At 42.4% G+C, this 20381-nt stretch overlaps 1 protein-coding gene across 1 annotated transcript in view; it reads left to right on the top strand.

The window, feature by feature from the left end:
- LOC117547585 (zinc finger protein GLI2-like) overlaps positions 1-20381 on the top strand; it is a 97651-nt gene that overhangs the window by 4261 nt on the left and 73009 nt on the right. Inside the window, 1 exon segment of the mRNA XM_034218403.1 lies at positions 16133-16267. Coding sequence (XP_034074294.1) covers positions 16153-16267 — 115 coding nt within the window. The 5' untranslated portion in view covers positions 16133-16152.

Below are 20381 nucleotides of genomic sequence, written 5' to 3'. Positions count from 1 at the left end.
TAAGTTCCCTAATGAAGAGCCAACCTTCAATTTGGAAAATTCCCAGTTTATTCCCGTTAATTCCCGTTAATTCCCGTTGATTCCCGTTAATTCTCGTGGAAAGTTTCCATCTTTGAAAATTCCCGGAATTTTGCAACCCTAAGCGTTTCAATCTGAGACGAACTAAAACAGTTGCAGTGTATTCTGGTCTGCTGAGGATATAGAAAAGATGATCTCTGCTCCTTTATAAAGTCTTCAATTGTCCACTTGAACATATGCAGCTAAAAAAGGTTTGACCTTTGCTCTTTGATTTGGAGGGAACAGAGAAAGATGAATAAAATAGCGGACCTTGCATTTTATAATTCTTTAAGCACAGTAAAAAAAAAATCACAGTAGCATCAGTATTCACAACTGAGAATCTGCAAGCAGCAAATGTTTAATAATTTACTTTAACAAATAATAATGACTGGTAATGAATATAATTCTACTGATCCGAGGGGCTTCTCCACAGAGGGCCCTTCTGTGGATTAAAGTGACTCATGTACCGGGATGAATTGATGAGACATTATTGGCCTTTAAGGGGGCTGTAAAAGGCAGTGATCTGCACTTGAGATGGAGGGAAAAGAGGGAGAGATGGCCGCTAACATTCATGTGTAGAACCCTTCACTGCTTTGGCATGGGGACGGCCAGGACAAACATGCTTGTTTTAGCGCCTGTTGTATCCCCCCTCGAGGCATCCTGCTCACTCTCCCTCAAGTGTGTGAGGTTAAATAGGCTCACATCATATCTGGGTTGGGGCTGCACATTCACACCCTCCTGCTTCCCCCTCTTTACACTAGAGCAGGCATGAGTGGGCACTCCAGTCCCAGAACAGAAACGGAGGTCAGGCCGGATCGTACTCCGGGTTGCACCAGAAGGCCTCTGAAAACACGCGTCGTTGAGCAGCGGCGCAGAGCCTGATGTGCATTTAACAAGCCATTTTAAGGGCTGTACGGTAAAATAACTGACAAGCTCATTACAGGCCGATTGGCCTCATCAATCACCGCTCCCCTTCGTCTGGAACGCACAATTACAACGGATATAGGTAGTCTCTGAAATACTGTTTTTCCAAGTCATACAACACAGTCTAACAAGCCACTGAAAGACTAAAATGTGGGTTAGTTAATGGCAATAACATTATTGCTTTCAACAAACCTAATACAGTTATATGAAATCTGTTAGAATAATACATTTAAGTAAAGTCAATGTTTCAGTTTTTAGTGTATGCCGGTGCTTCTTTAATCCACGAAGCAAAAGACCTCAGCCAGCTCCAATACCTCCAAATGGAGTACAGCTTAAACAGATCCCGTCTTGTATACAAGTGTGATGCATGGTGTGTCAGCACCAAGATCTTCCCATCACATTCTGGCCCAACTCTTCACACACTCCTTCACTCTCATACTGAGTCATCGGAAACCCAGTTTCCCCAAAGCATTTCAGCAGTAACCTCATCATTGTCTGTGGGCTCACAAAGGAACAATGGAGTTGGTGGCTCTGGGGTCTTCTGGAGAAACCCTGCCCAGGTCACAGGAGGTCACTTCATTTGTAGGAGGGGGGGATGGTAAAGCTAATTTCATTATCTCAACACAAGATAAACTCCTCGCACAATGGAAAGTGTCAGGTTTTTCTTTTATCCCAACACTGTGAAAGTGTTTATCCACCTTCACATCTCAGAGCCTGAGAAGTGAAGGGATGGCAGAAACCCATAAACAGCATTTTCCCGACAACTTTACATGAACAATAACTAGGGATGCTCCGATCGCCAATTTTGGGGCCGATCGCCGGAATCAGTATCGGCCGATACCGATCGCCGATCCGATCGAGTGGGCGGGGCCTATGGGGATCTTCTATTCAAAGTGATGTTTAAAACTCGGTTAATGGGGCTCATTCACTGGAGCTTCCACAAACAACAACCAACATAATTATTACATTGAAATGAAGTACATTATTCAAGTTTACATTCACTTTGGATAATAACACGGGAGAAATTAGCGGAGCCTCTCTCTTTTCCTCTCTCCCTCTCTCTCTCCCTCTCTCTCTCTCCTGATAGCCTGTCAGTATCTCCTGCAGCTCACTGATCCAGTAATGAGTGACCCGACAGTGAAGAATAAATATATTTATAACTAGTTTAGCTTGTTCCAGAGGTAGTGGAATGCTAGACAATCTTTTCATTTTCAATTTTATTTTTGTATGACTTTTGAGTAGGTGAACACTATTATCAATATCAAGACAATATGCCATGTACACCATATTAGACATTGTAGGGCAGCTCAGCAGCTACGTGCTTAATGTTCAGATTATGATACACATTATTCTGATTTTGATGAAGCCTTCTTTGTTTGTATTGATTTGAATTGGCTTCCATGTTGACATTATTTGTGTTTTTTCATTCAGTCTTAATGAATGAATAATGAAGCTAGAACGAGCTGGAGTTTTTCTTGTAACAAACTGACTGTAATACTGAAGTTCCAGGATATGGTCATCAAGGACCGTGATATATAGCAGGACAGTCCTGTCTGTTCCCAAGTGTTAGTTGACATATAAGCCAAGTTTAAGACATTTTGGTCTCTATCAAATCCTGATGGGACTTTGTTTTATTCAATTGGCAACTGAGAAGGATAGTATGTTGGAATACGAGAGATGCATGCTTTCCATGGCTCCTCTGGTGAAATCCCTGAGATGTTAGCTCATCAGAGTAAGGCGATAAGGAGAAGGATCACAATATCCCCTCACTGTATCATTAACACTTTGCTCTGTGACCGTGAGCTTTGGAGATAGATTCGCACACAATGGGGTATTGTCTGCCATGTTTGCCGTGGGCTTTAATCTGATGCAGAGGCAGCGATGGGGTCCATGCAGAGGCCTCTGACAACAGAATGCAGCCAACGGAGGGACGAGGGGAGGAGGTGGGGTCTGTTTGTGTTGGGAGGGGAGAGGGTAAGGAGTTTGTAAGTTATGATTTACACTAGGCCCTCCCATAGCTACAAAGTGCACGCAGCCTCAAGGGCAGGGCGGTTGGACTCCTTTTTTCATACGTTTCCATATGATGGGAGATATTAGATTCCAAATTGTGCTGACTCAGTGCCAGGCCACAGTCTCCTCTCAGATAGAAGCGGGAGACAAGAGACGGAGAGTTTGGATACAGAGACATGTGGTTGTCTTTAGCGAGAAGCTCCGCAACCGTTCCCCTCCTCCCTCTCAACATGTCTCCTCTCTTCTGCTCCCTCGCTCTGGCTCGGGGCCAAAAGGAGGTTTGCTCATGTTTTGTAATCAGCTCATTAGAGAGAAAGTGGGATGAAAAAGGCGCTGGTTACGTGCGGGGCTCAGCTGGCGGAGGGTTCTTTCTCATGCGAGGCTCGGTAATGTTGGCTGAACTCAGCGGTGTCAACAGGTGGTCACAGCACAGCAAAGCATTCCTGGGAGAAAGTTGGTGAAGACAGCGGAAAATCTACATACATGTCATTCTGATGTCTGCACGCATACACTGAAACGTTGACTTTAACTAAGTGTATTATGTCAATCGCGATATGCGCATGCGCGATATTCACATCGCAGGACGTGCGATATCAAGTAGGCAAATGAACTCAAACACGTCATGTTACAATTATTTTGCTGCTTGCTACAAAAGGAAAACTCTCATGTCAGGGTTACTTGAGTGAGTGACAGCAATCAAATCTCCAAAGCAAACGGACACGGTGATTAAAGGTAAAAACACTGAATAAAGTAGTTTCATGTGTTTCTCCAGGGCAGTTCGGCGCTAACCGAGCTAGCTCAGCTTGTTGCTCTGATAACTTAAGATCCAGACGTCCGTGACTAAAGTCCTTCATCCGGTTGAATATAGTTAAAAGAATTGTATAGCATTAAAGTTCAAGAAAGGATGGTTTGCGGACAAAAAAAACGGCCTTTTCTTTCATTCCTGTATTTTTTCATATCGCAATAGGCCTATATATCGCAGGGGAAGAAAATATCGCAATGTCAGTTATTTCCAATATCATGCAGCCCTAATGTCAACATATTTCACATAACTGTATTAGGTTAGTTGAAAGCAATTATATGAAGTTTAACCTATTTAAACCTAATATTAATGTGTTCAACTAACCCAGGGGTCTGCAACCTTTTTGACCAAAAGAGCCATTTTGCTCCTTTTTCCAAAACATTTTTTTGTCTGGAGCCGCAAAACTTATTTCATAGTTTTTTATTGTTATATCAGACAAAAACTACAGTTTTTTTGCATTTATTAGGCTATTTATTACATGATATAAAACTGTTAACCTCTAATAAGAAACAAAGAACTCTTATAAGGAGAATTAAAAATAATACACAGGCCTACTTTAAAATAAATTAAACACAGCACTTGGGGAGTCCTCTGCACATTTGAAGGGAAAAAAAATATTATTAAAATGGGCCCACTTTGAAATAAATAAAACATATATAGCTGCACCCTAAAAAGAGTTAAGGTAAGAATGGAGAAACCAGCTCGAGTGCGCTTGAATACACAACCGGAAAAAATATGCCTCTTCCTTCAGACTTTCTTACAGAGTCCCTCCTCCAACACACACGAACGCGCACATGACCAATGAGGGCACGAGGTAAGTTTGTGCACAGATGGAAGGCTGACAGGCAGGTAGGCCATCCAGTTACTTTAGCCGGGCCGGCTCAGATGATTGGTCGTGCTTTTTACAGTACTACAGCTTCCACAGATTAATTTTTGTATGTATTTATTGTCAAAGCATTTAATATATGCATTGCTATCAGGACGTTAAGAGCATTCCATGGAATATAACAAAAAGTGTTTTCTGAAATAAATTACATAGCCCATTGAATTATGACTGAAGATCGTCAGCTGTCTTCCTCTCCCGTGTTGTTCCTCGATACGTAAAGGCTGCACCACCGTTGACAACTTCTCTCTACATATCAGACATACCGGTAAACCAGCATCGTTTGCTGTGAAAGCAGATAACTCTGTCCACACAGAATTAAATCCTGTGTTCCTCCGGTACTTTTCTTTGATTTATCCATAGTTCGCTCATCGAGCCGGTTATTCGCCTCCAAGAAAAGGCGCTCGCGCGGGACCGTAGCAGGATGTGACGCATATTTTAGTTGACCTTTTTGTTTTTTATTTATGTGTCACAGTATCACCTCAAAATACAAGATACGAAACATTTTCAACCATGCAACAAAATATAAATAGTCCTACAAATACTTTTATTTTATTTCCTTCTTATTTTTGTCTAAGCTCAAGGGAGCCAGAGCAGAGGGCTTAAAGGGCCGCGGGTTGCCGACCCCTGAACTAACCTAATACAGTTATGTGAAATCTGTTGACATAATAGCTTTAATTAAAGTCATCATTTCAGTTTTTTCAGTATAGGTTTTCTTTTTATGCACAGTAGGAACACTGACAAAAGCAACACTTGTGTTTACAAGAGTGTGTTATGTGTTTCTTGTTATCCACCTTGATCCATTTGTTAATGTGTCTGATTGACCTTAGACTGCCTCACTAAGCCAGATCATTTAGAACTCACATTTAAAGAGGCCCTACATTGATTTCACACATGAATGTCAGTTTATCACTTTGTACTTGGAGACAAACTGTGGTTAAGGAGTTTCAAATATGTTTCATATTGACTATAGGGTGTCATGAACACATATTGTTGGCTGCTTAATGGGGATTGGACACAGTGTTTTCCATATGGACACAACTTCAGTCTCCCTGCTACTTTAATTTTGACCATTCTGTTTTGCTTTTTGTGAACCGTCTCTTCGTCCTGCACTTCCATAAAGTTCACTAACTTTATGGAAGTGCAATAGTTTCATTGCAGAATAGTTCCACCTTAATGTGTGACTTTTTTGAAGAGATCTCCATCGGACTGGAACATCTAAACTGACACAGCCATTTACTGTGTGTGATCTCAGCTGCCTCCTTGCTGTATCCCCTTGGTTTCCATGATCACCTTTAAAGGGTCTCAGCACAGCCAGACCAGGGTTGAGTTACTCATTTAACAGGAACAAAACAAACTGCAGCATAGTTAGTGTGAACACATTCTAAAAAGGTGATCAAAACACACATTTTCAAGTTTGGCCAGCGTGGACGTAATTAGTTACAATGACACACGATCTCACCTGGTGACACGCTCTGACAGCTGGTACTGACACAAACACACACATAGCAAAAACCCCCAACTTCAAGGGGAGTCCCCCTCCCGTCACCGAGGGTCTGAGATGTGACTTGGACGTAGCAGCAGCTGGCTGGTGGGGGCCAGCAGTGCTCAGACGCTCAGACTGTGAACTCTCACATGCACTCCTCCTGGAGCGCTGAATTCACGCAACAAAGTGGAAGTCGCACCACAGTGAAACCGGAGTGCAGCAAATGCCAACTTTGATTTGGCCCAATCTTTACTCACTGGCTTGTAGGCATATCCGCTGTGGTTCTGCACACACACCGACACACACCGACACACACACACCGACACACACACACACACACACACACACACACACACACACACACACACACACAGTGTTCTGCTTAAGTAGTTGTGAGGTTATTGACAGCTGAAGCGGTGGAGAGTGAGTGCTAACAACACATTTAGGATGAACGACCCAGTCCAAATGCTTCAGAGAGGAAGCTGGCTGGAGTCGGCAGCGTGCAATGTGGCACCAGTGACAGCTGTGACTGTTACACACACACACACACACACACACACACACACACACACACACACACACACACACACACACACACACACACACAGATACACACACACACACCTCCATTACATGGTAACAGGGGCAGCTTAGTGTTCATTCAGCTGTGAACCGCCAGCAATAAAATCATCACAGTTTTTTAACTGAGTTTTTATTATCAATGAAGCTGTCATTTCTTTAATTGCTAAATATTTTAAAGTACAACATTTTCCAGAGCCTAAGCTGACATATATTGTTTGTTTTTAATGTACCATTAATGACTGCTGCATGAAGCAGCAAGTGTTCATGCCAAGTTAGCAACTTGACTTCAGGGGAAAACAGACTATAATATCCCAACAGCTATTGGACGGAGTGCTATGTCATTATGTCCAGACATGCATAGTGGCCAGAGGATGAACTTTGCCAGCTCATAGAGTCCTATTGTGAATCCGCAAATGTTGAGTACACCAAGGTTTTATGTTAGAAATGTACAGTACAGATACACATAGAAACTACCTTATGCTAACTTGCATATGTTGGGCAATTTGCCCAATTAGCATAAGTTGCATTAATTAGCATATGCAGACAATAGTTAAAAAATGCCTGGCTGATTTGGACAATGTTGGAGTGGATTTGGGGTGTTAATTAGGATTTAAATGAATTTCTGATATTTATGGATCGAAAAATTGCAATTTTGAGTCCCCTAAAACTCTGAAATCGACCCAAAATGTATAACAATCCAGCCCACTGGGAGTACAAATATGGCCACTTTCTGGTTAAAACTGCTATTTTTTATCCTGAAAATGTCAGAAATTCATTCAACATCCTCAAGAACCCATTGACAACAACTTATGCCAATTGTGCAAATTGATAGCATCCTGCAGTCTCTATGTGCTGGAGACCTGTATTATACATTTCTAATATACATCTTTGGGGTACTCAACATCTCCGGGTTCACACTGCTCGTGAGCAGAATATACTGCAATGTTGAGGTTTAAATCTTGTTTCTCTTTAGGGAACTGTCTCCACCACCTTTGGATGTGCATAAAAACGGGGAATCTCAAAATGCATTGGCTATCGCTGCTGGGGACGATTCAGCCTCTGGGGTCAAAAGCCAATATTACTGTGGTTCTGGTGTAGCCCGGGTATATCTGAGCCAGGACTTCCTTTTCTGTTCCGTTGTTTACTTAGATTCATTTATTAAGTTTTCTGTCACAGGATCTATCAACAAACAGGTCGAGCACTTCGTCCTGTCACCATATTGCCTGTTGAACATCATTTTAAAAAATGTATTCCATTCTCTTGCATCAGATCTGTTCTTTCACCGTAGTATTTTGTATTCTTCCAAGACAAAAATCCATGTATTCCTCCCGCTCTGGCCGGGACTGCAGAGACCATGAGCTCCACATCTGTTTTCTGTCGGTGAGGGAGACGCAGAGATCAACCACAGGATATTGCCTTTACTAGCAGGAAAGGTCAGGTTCAGGGGTGGGGTAAGAACTCATCCACAGGGCTTTCCTCTGCTGTTTTAGATGCCGTTTGTATTACATCAGTTGTTAGCTGCTCATTATTCTCTATCTTCCGCAGTCCACTGGATGATAGGGTTTGGGTAAGGGATTCCAGTCCCCATGTGCTGTTGTCCATTGTAAACGTTTGGAACGGATAAAGGCTTTCAAAAACAAGGAAAAGTGGAAGGATACGGAGGAAATATGATTTAAAAAGCTTGAATTTACATGATTACAAACACAATAGACATCTTGCTCTAGGTCAATATGATAACATCTGAATCATAGATTACATTTCCCTTAGTTATTGAGCCATGTGAAGCACTTACACAACCTGCTTACCGAAAACCTGCACCCGGGTTTGAGAAAGCTTATTGTGGCAATACACCTCTTCATGCTTCACTGAGCTGGATCTACATGTGTGACAGCCTGTAGTGATGTTGTTTCAACCTCTGAATCAGACTAATGGCTAATGTGTTTCAGTCAGACCTCTCACAGTCTACTTCATGACCTTTCAGACCTTAGCTTTAAACCCTCATGAGGAGACGTTCCACCACAGAGTGATTCACTCACAGAGAATGTGTCCTGTCCCAGTCTAAGCTTGTCCTCTCCCACAGGCCTCTGAAACCTGCCGTCTATTTCAGAGTATCGTCTGTCAACAAAAACATTCTCAGTCTGATAGGAACTACTTTTTCTGATGGAATCAAACTAATGTTTGTGATTAGGCTGATTTTTTGATTGTAAATGTATTTGAAAGTTTGAAGGTACAAAGCAAAACTCATTAAGAAAGACAATTTGCATCTAAAGGACATTTTTCTGGGCTCATGGAAGAGCATATCGCTTGTGTTTCCAACTTTCATTGTGTTGACCACGATTCTCTGAAGGTCTTTGAACCTCCAATGATTTAGTTTTGGTCTCCTGAATATCTATATTGGTATGAGAGAGGGGGCTTGCTGAACATGTCACTATTAAATATGAGTGTATGGTGTGAAAATTACCCTTTTTTACACCCTATTGTAAGATATGGTGCCAGTTAACATTGGAGTCAATGGGCACTCCTGTCAGTGCAAAATGTGGAGCTGAAATTGCTTGGATAGTTAGTTTTTCTTTATTTGTCTGTCCTTCCATTCAGAAAATATATCGTAAAGCACAGAATATGGAACACCAAAGTAATTGAGATGAAAGTGATGAATTTTAAAAAAGCCTCTTGATTAAACAGTATGGAAGAACTTTGGTGCCACCAATAACTTTGGAATAGGAAGACAATATTGTTACTGAAGCAGCTGTGAGAAAAAGAGCTGTGCGTCTAAGGAAGGAAGTATTTGGTAAGCTCGAGAACATTTGGTAAGTTTAAATGAAAGGTTTCTCTTGAATCTGCCCCAGAGTACGAGAGTACATCCGGCCATGGAGGTGGCCTTGTGAGGGGAGAAGCAGCTGTATTTGTATGAATTATGCAAGGAGCTCTCTGGAGCTGGATATAGTGAAGGTACAACAGGGAACAGGAAGTGTGTGTGGATTCTCCCGCCGCTCCTACACCTGTCCACCTGTAAATTCACTCTGACAGTTACCGCATTCCTCCGAGCGTATCATTGTTTTTAGCCTTTTTCCCACTTGGGGTGCAACTGGAGCAAGGGCAAAAGGCTGTAGTGGGGTTTAGACTACATGGTTTTATATTACAGCTTAAATACGTTTTCCATCTTAAAGGAAGACTTATTACTCAAGGAACAAGATATAATAAACCTTTATTATTCTTTGTAGTGAAATAATGTCATGTGTCAAAACAGCAACAGCAATCAGAATGAAACACAAGAGAGGTAAAGGTATGATTACAATCCATACAAATAAAGTATACAAATAAGGATAAAATAAAACACTGGGTTGGTGGCTATAGTCATCTGCCCTCAATTAAAATCATCCTATCCAGACTAGACAAGACAAGACAACTATCCCAGCCATTATTTGAGCCATATCACAAATTCGACTCCAGAGGATAACCCTGTAACAACTGATTGTTGGCTAAAGCATGACAACAGAATCAAGTTATTAACACATTGACATATGACAACCTTGTAAAGGTTATATGGCAAACTTGTCATTTTCCTATTTACACATAGCAGATATAGTACGCAGCAACATAAGCAGTTGTTTACCATCTGGAAACAAATATACCCGCTCTTCTTTTAGCTTAGTGTTTGTCTGAAGACAATATATTCAGCTGCCTTTGTGTCATTTTATTTATACAAAAACATTTCTAGTTGTTGGAGGTGGAGCTAATTTCAAAAACTGTTACATGTATAAAAACTTATAAATTATTCATTAGCAGCATTGCTACAAAGTGGTAACGTAACATCTGCAACGCAACCAGCAATTATAACTGACAATAAACGGGGTTTATTTTAATATAAATACTATTGTTGGAAAACATGTCAGCCCAACAACCAATAGTTGCCAATTGTTATTGTTGGTGTTATTTTAAACTTTTAATGTATCGTCTTAGTTCATTATAAGATGGACTTGCTGCTCAGAATACAAACCCATGTTTAAGTATAGGAAAAACACAATAGCGAATTGTTAATTTATTAAAATAATGGAAATAAAGAATGTAAACACTACTAAATGTGAAGGTAAATCAAAGCTGATTACATGGTAATGTTGCCGATTTGATCATAGAAGTGTCAGACCATAGAATTAGCAAAGAAAAATAGCCTATATATTTATCCAACCCTAAACCAAGTTACTACCTGATACGTCCAGTTCAAGCCTGTGATAAAGACTCCGAAATATGTAAAACAAAGCTCATTTTATCTGTTAATGGTTGTTATGTTAACCTGCATGAGTGCACCAGGAGTAACCTGAGCAGAGAGGTGCAGCAGACCTCAGCTATCTCCTCTCTGGGTCTGCCAAGTGAGCAGAGTGTGGGACAGCCTGTGTGTGTGTGTGTGTGTGTGTGTGTGTGTGTGTGTGTGTGTGTGTGTGTGTGTGTGTGTGGTGTGTGTGTGTGTGTGTGTGTGTGTGTGTGTGTGTGTGTGTGTGTGTGTGTGTGTGTGTGTGTGTGTGTGTGTGTGTGTGTGTGTGTGTGTGTGTGTGTGTGTGTGTGGTGTGTGTGTGTGTGTGTGTGTGGTGTGTGTGTGGGGGTGTGTGTGTGTGTGTGTGTGTGTGTGTGTGTGTGTGTGTGTGTGTGTGTGTGTGTGGTGTGTGTGTGTGTGTGTGTGTGTGTGTGTGTGTGTGTTGTGTGTGTGTGTGTGTGTGTGTGTGTGCTGCCAGGAAAGAGAGCCTACCAGCATAGGATCACATTGACTGAAAGATAGGAAGGAAGAAAGTACGAAGAGCAGAGCCTGGAAATCTTCACGATGATGAGAGGGCCTCTTTTGATGTGTGTTTGCATTCCTTTCAGTGTTGGTGAAAGGGGAGCTGTTGAACGGTAGTGAAGGAGAGGAACACTTGAAACTGACCGAGGCGCTAAGAAAAACACACGCCAGGTCTCATAACAAAAGTCTGGGGTGAGGGGGTGAGCTGAAGGTAAATGAACAGAGACAGGAAGATGAGTTCAGAGAAGAACACGGATACTTTAAATGAGAGACAATCAGATAATTTAATAACATAATCACGCACCTGAACTGTAACATCATTAGTCAAGTGATTATTCTGACTTTTAGTTTCAATATATAAGCATACTCTCATGAAAGATCTTCCCAACCGGGTGATTCTGCTCTGGTTTTATCAGAGCTCCTTATGATTGAAGGCCTTGGCAGATGAAACACGCAGACACTTTCCCCATTACCTCAGTGTTTTCCTGGGCCTCATGTGGTGAAGAGGCATGTCTGGGTGATGCATCAGAGCGAGGCCTGGTCAAAGGAAATCAAGATGTACACACTGACTTTTTCTCCTACTTTTTTGTTCTGAATGATCAAATATAAGCCAGAACAAAGTTGGACTGAGTTTAATAGCAGTATTGGAGAACTTATTGAATTTAAAGAGGCCCTATTATGCTTTTTGGGGTTTCCCCTCTCCTGCAGTGTGTTCTGTAGGTTTTTGTGCATGTCAATGGTCTGCAAAGGCTACAATCCCTGTGTTCCCTGTAGAGGGAGTTCTTCTCTGTAACAATTGTGCTTCTGTTTGCTAGCACTTCCAACACATTGTACATGATAGGCTAAGGGGCGGGACATCTCTAAGCGGTTGACCAATCACAGCAGAGCCGGTCAGCTAACCAATCAGAGCAGACTGGGCTCTGGTTTCAGACGGAGGGTGAAAAGAGGAGCTGCAGCATAGTCAGTATGAGGAAAACAGACAAGAGCTTTTTGAACATTAAAGCATGGAGACGTGTCACAGCAGAGACACTACATACTGATATACACCTGAAAATGAGCAAAAATATATTTCCTGGCATTTGTGTTTATTTCTATTTCAAATAAAACTCCTGCACTTGAAAAAGCAGACACACACAGCACAGATTTCTCACAAAACCTCATGTAAAATGTTTTTAGATAATTCATTAAAGGCAAAGACTGTTGTAAAAGGCAGGACGCATCCAGTTGTGTGGCTGTGTGGCAGGAAGGAAGAAGAACAAAGCCGCCTCACTGTAAAACTTATGGTTAAGGTTTCAGATATGGTTAGTCTACACAAAAAGCAGCTTTGCAGTGAAATCAACTAAATAAATCATGTAAAGTAGTAATCTGTTCTGGGATGTTGCTGCTAGACAGACATTGCTTTGGGGTTTTGCTTTGCACTTCCCAGAAATCATTTGGTAATCAGACAGTAAAGCCGATCCTGGGCATCTTTCCCATATTTTAACGCTTTTTGAGGTCTGTTCAACATCACTTCCTGTGACAAGTCAACATTCCAGATGTGGAATTGTTCATGATGTAGCAAGATGGTAAAGAGTTGATATGACAGGCATGAAATTAGATGTAATTATGTTACATTGGAAGTATAAAGAATTGTCATTAAAGTCTTAGGAGTTTACTCTAGATGGGTGTAAATCCTGCCCTGCTCTCAAGTCCCCAGTCTGTGGTCACAACATGGCACAAGAAGGTGGGGAAAGGAGAGGGTGTGGGGGGGGCTTATCCTGTTCGTGCCACAACGGGCTGCCCAGCCAACCAGAAGATGAGAAAAGAAGTGCACCCTTGTTGTTTGTTCGCCTTTGGCCCCGCCATCTGTCCGCCTGGTTTCTGACACCTGTACCAGCCTGTCAGACGGGGGCTTCCCTGTCATCGGGGGCGGTCACCGGGCGGGGGGATCAGGGTGAAGTTGGGGCCACTTTTGAGAAATGAACTCAAATGAAGGAGCTTTAATAGGCGAAAGGAGACCAAATGTGATTATTTTTAACAATTTTGTGACTTAGATCATTTTGAGAGAGGAGGTTCGCTGAACGTGTCGTTGTGGTTGAAATGTCCCTTTTTTTCATCCCTGTTGTAAATTCTGGTGAAAGTTAACTTTGGAGTCAATAGGGCAGCTTGAATTGCTAAGACACTTTGTTTCCTCTATTTTCATTCAAAAATAACGTACAAAATATATTCTTGTTTGAGTGGTACATGTTTCAAAATCATTAAATACAGTATATCGTAAATCACAGAACATAGGAACACCAAAAGTAATTGAGATGATTTCCTGAATGAGCTGAACAGATTGAAGTTGGAAAAAAAGCTTCTAGATCAAACAGTATGGAAGAACCTTGATGCCAAAAGTAACCTAAGAATAGGACGTTTGGTTTCACCAGCGCGTTTACTGGCGTCAGTGGCCTTCTGACACCATGCTATATGAGACTTCTTAAATGTTCTTTTGCACACTGGAATCTGATATTGGACACAAATTAAAAAACAACGTGAACAGCCGAATCTTAGTTCATAGCAATAAAACCAAATTGCGCACTGAGGCCTGCAGAGTGAGCGCAGCCAGGTTTGAGATCCAAAAGTCCCAAAAGCTGCCCCCGCTGATTCTGTTTTTTTATTTCGAGGTAAATGACCCTTACAGGTGCTTGTACCCCAAACCCTCTCCTCATCAAAATATTGGCTCGAGGTACAGAGGCAATTGGAAAGCAAATAGTTGGCATGCTGTAAAAGCATGGAAACAGCTATTAATGTGGTGCCAGATGTTCATCAGAAGCCGATGTTAAGGGGAGGATGCTCAGTCCTTTCTAAGGGCCGGGCTGCTTGAAAGAAGAACTGTGTTGCTGTGAGCTCTGGTGTGTTCATGGGTACATCTTATCTCTGCCAAGAGGGTTCACTTCCAAAGGAGCCGCTCCTCTCACCAACTCTGAATAAGATAAAAGCCCATGAAAGAGCACATTAAATTCTATCACAAAGGTGATGTCAGAGTGACGGAGTTCTCCAAGAGCAGACTCGAGACGTTCTGGCACAAGAAAAAAAGAAACAGATGCAGCCTAAACCTGTTAGTCACCCACCTTCTAATCGGCTTACATTGGCTGGGTGACAGGCGACTGGCACCTCCGGAGGGTCAGACATGGCTGCTAACACACACACGTCACAGCACAGGATGACATGTTGGATATCCACATGGAACCAAAAACAGCACTTCACACATTCGGCGGAGAGATCACTGAGCAATCACTTTTCCCTCTCAGTGATGGTATCATTCACAGCTCGTAATTACGTATTTCCATATTCTCATTCCATCTGGTTAGAGTTTGTACAAAGAGTGTGTTTTAATGTATTTTGATTCGTTTTATGGCCTTTCTTGAAGCCAAAAATCATATTTGTTTTAACCTGACTTGAAAATTAATTTCCGTTTCTCTCGAGGTGTTGTTTGTCTCCTTTGGGCAGAAATCTAGCCATAAACACTTTAGTTTTATAAGACTGGAGAATGCAGAAGTATTCAGTGAATTGTTTAATGAACTGACTTCCCGTAGCTTCCAACAGGTGTGAGGAGGGAACTGAAGCTTGTTTGAGATGCCCTAAAAGCATTCAGACGAACACTAACATGTTTTTACACTTCTCCAAACATGGAAAGAAGTCCCTTCCCTCGCACCTGTGAAACATTAAGCCCCCTCCTCGGATTACGTCCGTCTTGCCATAATGTCCTCTCAGCGCTCGGTCGACATTTTCTCGCCAGTTCCTGAAAGCAGGTGTTAAAGCGATGACCACGAGCTAGCAGGAGTGTGTGGAAGACCCCCCCCCCCCCTCCAGGCCGGGCTCTTGTTTGTTCTCAGCAGAGGATGATCTTGTAGGTCCCACCAAGTCAAACAAGTGGCACGTTGCCAAGTCGTCGGCCTTTCACAGACATGAGGAGGGATTGACACAGTATGGGCTGAGGGCCACTCACATCCACAATCAGAACAGAAGAGCACTGTGAAGTCATCAAACTGAGAAACCTGTGTGTGTGTTCAGGCCCGAACTGAGGAGTTACACTCATAGAATAAATACATACGCAACTCACACAGTAAACATTATACATCACTTCAAGGAAGATGCGTTATGGTCTGCTATTTGAAACCGTTATATTTTCAGCTAGCGTAAAATGAATTGTTTAACCTGGATCATTTCAGGAACGTTTTCAGAAAGGTTGCACATACCCATTTACCTTAGAATATAGGATAATGAAACCCAAAAAAACACCCTTTTTACAAAGACCAATGACAGGAACCCCTAAATAATTATTATAATATTATATATAAACCTTTAATAAAGTTTCTACTGAAATTAGTCAAAATCCCTCCAGTAGCTGTTAAAAAGCGTATATGTTGTTGTTTGTTTAGGTTGAACTATCCCATAGATAAGACATGAGTTTATGCCACCTTTTTGAAAACCTTCATGAAATGAGGTTTAGTAGTCCAAGTAGTTTGGATATAACTAAACTAAACATCCCCTTTCCTTTTTTTCAATGCTTTACTTTTCAACTTGTTTTTCTTTTGCACTGTGACAGGCTAGATCAGATAGTTGACCTAGCATTGTGTCCTGTTGCCTCCCCAGGACGGACAGTGAAGAGCAGCATGGAGACTTCAGCTCCAACAGCCACTGAGAAGAAGGAGTGTAAGGGGTCAGGTCTGGATGGAAGCAGCTTCTCAGAACTCCCAAAGAAGCCCTCGCCCACCACTCTGACCAGAGGTAAGCCCTTCTTCATTCACCTTGGAACTACATATCTAACACAGTGAAGACCAATGGAACTACACAGCTGGTGATTGTAAATGCTACTACAGTAGCTCTCTTGCATCCTTCTGTTTGTCTGTGAGATCATGCACTCACTCACAGTGCAGTGAACTTAAACATTATGGCTACTTTAAGGAGCTGGGTTGCAAATGAGAGATAGACCAAGAGATGGGGCAGCATGTTTCAGAGATGTCAGGGAATGGATGATGAAAACATGTTATAATGAGGTCGAAAGACCTTGTTCTCACCTCCCGAGTGTACATTTCATGAATTACTAAAGAAGGCTGGCACAGCAGTGGACGACATGGAGTATCAGAGTCCTCAGATAAAGGCTGGGCGGAGGGAAGCACCTTTGAAATGCTAAGAAGATGTGGCATGACATTGTGGCGTTAGCGGTATTTCTGCTTAATGATGGGCTTGGTGGCTTGGTGGCTTGGTGGCCTGCCACACGAGGAACCAGGCAGTCATTGTTTGGGGATGCGGGGTGAGAAACTAGGACATATCAGTGCCCTCACTGGCACCTCCACAAAGAGGCTGCAAGTTGTTCAAACCAGCAAGAAAAAATATTGTGCATGCCATGACATGAATTATTAAGTCATTTACACGTATGACCATTGTGTGTTATGTAGGCAGTGGGGAACGCATTTTCATAACCTTGCAGCGCTGAAAGAGAGTAGTCCGCACCCATCAGGGCTTATTTGTGCTTGTGAGGTACTACAGAGGTTGCATATTCCCCCTAGGAAGGGGTCATAATTAAAAGATGAGCTCATGTTTTCATCAGTGAATGTGATGAAAACTCCTCGTAACGAGGTTTGAGGACTTCGCTGCATCCTCTGAGGTACCAGGGTTATAAATTACTAACGCCTGCTGGTGGACACTGAAAGCCCTCAGGAAGACCCTCTGTTCATCTGAGGGGCCGTGGCAGGAACATGCCATTCAAGTGCTTTTACTGTTTAATGAAGGGCCTGGTGGCCTGCCATGGCAAAGCTCACTTTGTCACACGGGGGAAGAGAAGAAGTAGGCCGTCAGGACGTCATTAGATCCTTTTAATGCTCTGCTTTTGTTTTCATTTGATTATTCTGTATTTTTATTTGAATTGGTTCTGATATTAGTATGCATGTGGAAACATAAATGGGGCAAATGTGAATAAATAAAGTAGCTTCTTGGTAAGATGTCACAAACAGGCTAACTTAAAGGTCCTCTTGTATCTAGCTCTCTCGTATTTGAAATGGAATTCCAAAGTAGTCGAAAAACTCCAGACTGCATTATCAGTTTTTTTTTAAGTTTGAAAATGAAACCGCACTTTACAGTGTAACTTAAGCAGGAACATCCTGGGAACATCTTGTTCACCCTAATCCCTTGTGTCAGCTGGCCCTGATTCTCATAACTTGTTCCATGAGAGCTCACTTTGCTTGTGTTTCATAGAGACATGCCTCGCCCTGTTGAACGTGTCTGTGTCTCTGAGTGTGAACACATCATGTGAGTGTGTCTGGACTCTAATGCAGAGTGTGCATCGGGGTCCGATGGGTAAGAAAAGTCCAGGGTACTGGCTCCAAAGTGCAGGTCGGGTTCAGTCCGTATGAGGGGAATCAGGCTTGTTTCTCAGGACCTCCCCCCCCCATCTGTCTGGCAGCGAGGGGCCTGCTTCCACAGGCCCGGCCCCTGCAACCTGACTCCCAGCTCGGGGATTTACGAGTGTGTGTCGGCTCTGTGTCAGAGTAGCATGTGTCCAGATTAGGTACCAGGATTGTAAAACATCTCATGATTTCAAAGGAATACCTGTGATTCATGTACACCCCCCCCCCCTCCCCACTTCACACCAAAGACTAGCATATGGATGCTCTGATGTGCTGTTAACTGAGGAAGAACAACGCCTTCAAACACACATCCTCCAACATGTTGTTTTACGGCCCTTGTTATATTCCGGGGAAGTTTGCCAAGGAGATTTTTTTCCATCATCCCTCACGGAGGTGTTGACTGTACGAGGCCAGTGGAGCAGACAAGCTCGCTAACACTTGTGATTATTTCTGCCTAAGCAGTGCGTTACGCTCATCTTTCTCAGAGCCGGCCGTAGCTTGCGAGTTCCAGACGCAGATTGATGTTCTTCAGCATCGGAAAAACATTGTCCACAGATAATTATTCACAGTTTGATGTATGTAAGGAGGATGCCAATGAGAGGCACTACAGAAACATGTCCTCAGCTTTGTCAACACTTGCCGTCCCACTTGTACTCAAACAAGAATGCAGTATTAAATCACCCAACCTCAAGTTTTCCCCCGTGAGTGTTGTATAATTAGTTTAGCGGGGAGTGTCTCTGCGATAAGGGGCCGTATGTCACGGCCATCAGGGCGAAGTCTTACAGTGGAAAAATGCTGCTCCGAAATCAAGTAAAATAAAAACAAAGTGTTTTCACTTGTAATAAGTCAAACAAATCTGCCAATAGAACAAGTGAAATGTTCTTGCTGAGATTTCTTTAAATAAAATGGGATATTTAGATAATTGAGCTCTTGTAATTAGCTGGGAACATTTCTTTTTAACTATATATTACCACGATCAGTAAATGTTGGCTACAAAATAAGCCAGAAATGCTCCAAAGTTTTCGGTTTGTTAATGTTTTCAAGAGTCTTTGACTTCACAAGATACTTAAGATGCATTGTCTAAAAACCAGGCCCTATATCTCCCTGCATTGTTACTGCTTAAGTTATAATGTCTTATATCAAGTGGAAAGACATATTCTGACTAGAGATTAGAGAAATATACCTGATACAAGATTCCGAGTTTTTACAGTTTAAATAGAGCTGAGGGTCTTCACTGGGGTCTCCGCATTTCTGAAGGGTGCTCTGGAGCGGGTCACGCCCCCGCCGGCAGAGAAAAATGTCCTGGTGCAAAGTGTCCCCCCCGCCTCCCCCAGCTCCCTCCCCATCCACAGGCCGACTCCAAAGGGACAGCCACTAATCTTCCTGAGAAAGAGATTTCTGCCTTTCTTTCAGCGCTCCTAAATGAGGCTCTTACGCCGCTGTGGTTCCACAGACCGGGGGGAGAGGTGGAGGGGGGGGTTCTGGGACCAGGGTTATGCAGGGATGACCGCATTCAAGCCAGACCCCTGTGCCCCCTTTTGGTTTAACTTATTGGCCCTCCACCTCATCTGCTGAGGCCTGAAGTATTCTACTTCTACAAAGAGAAAAAATGACCTTTTAAACAATGCTCCGTAACATCCGGACAGGTTCATTATTTGATGACCAATGCAACTAAGCTTGTGCGTTAAAGGAATACTCCACCCATAAAATGACCATTTGTATATGAATTACTCTCACCGTTTTACTTTTTATTCTTACAGAAAACATTGTATTTCTCGCATGCCTGCACGGTAAACCAAAAGCAGAGAGAAGTAAATCAGAGTCATTAAAGCAAAACACCTATTTACAAACGTTCACACAACCATTGCAGGATCATGCAAGTTTTATCTCTACAGTCCTATGTTAGAAACATATGCTTCTTGGTGAAACCTTAAAACATTTCTTCATAACAGTCTCCTCTGTGCAAGTGTTAGCTCTAAATGCATTCCCAATGAACTTTAGTTTATGAACTGCTCTCAGGTTTATGATGCTTCATGCACTGTTAAGGTAAGCGAGAAAAAGCCATGTAGGTATCACAGCCCGACATCAGTGTAATTGATATACAAACTTTCATTGTGTGGTTGAAGTGTGCAGGGCAATGCAACTTTATGTGTCTTTGCTATTTAAAGAAATACTGCAGATCCAGTTAAGAGTTACAAGAAACCCTTTGCTCCGAAAGACCTGAAACATGTCATGGATTTTATTCTGAACAGCCAAAAGCATATATTCGATCAACAGTGTTGAGAAAGCATGGGCTCTATCAGGCGTCATCTACAGTAACATGTTGTTACAGCGTATCAATAACGCCTTTCCTGATACTCGAGAAGACCTGCAAGCAACAAGCTTACAGGAAGGCCTATTGACCAAGTCCCAATGTTGTTTATTTTCCTGTCAGGGTCTATAGCCTCACACTATCAGGAATTCACTGCTGTCCTCCCAGAACCACCTCAACACAG

The sequence above is a fragment of the Gymnodraco acuticeps genome, unplaced genomic scaffold (assembly GCF_902827175.1).
Source record: "Gymnodraco acuticeps unplaced genomic scaffold, fGymAcu1.1, whole genome shotgun sequence".
Taxonomy (NCBI): domain Eukaryota; kingdom Metazoa; phylum Chordata; class Actinopteri; order Perciformes; family Bathydraconidae; genus Gymnodraco; species Gymnodraco acuticeps.
Note: the sequence above shows the minus strand (reverse complement) of the source record. Positions and strands in the feature narration are given on the sequence as shown.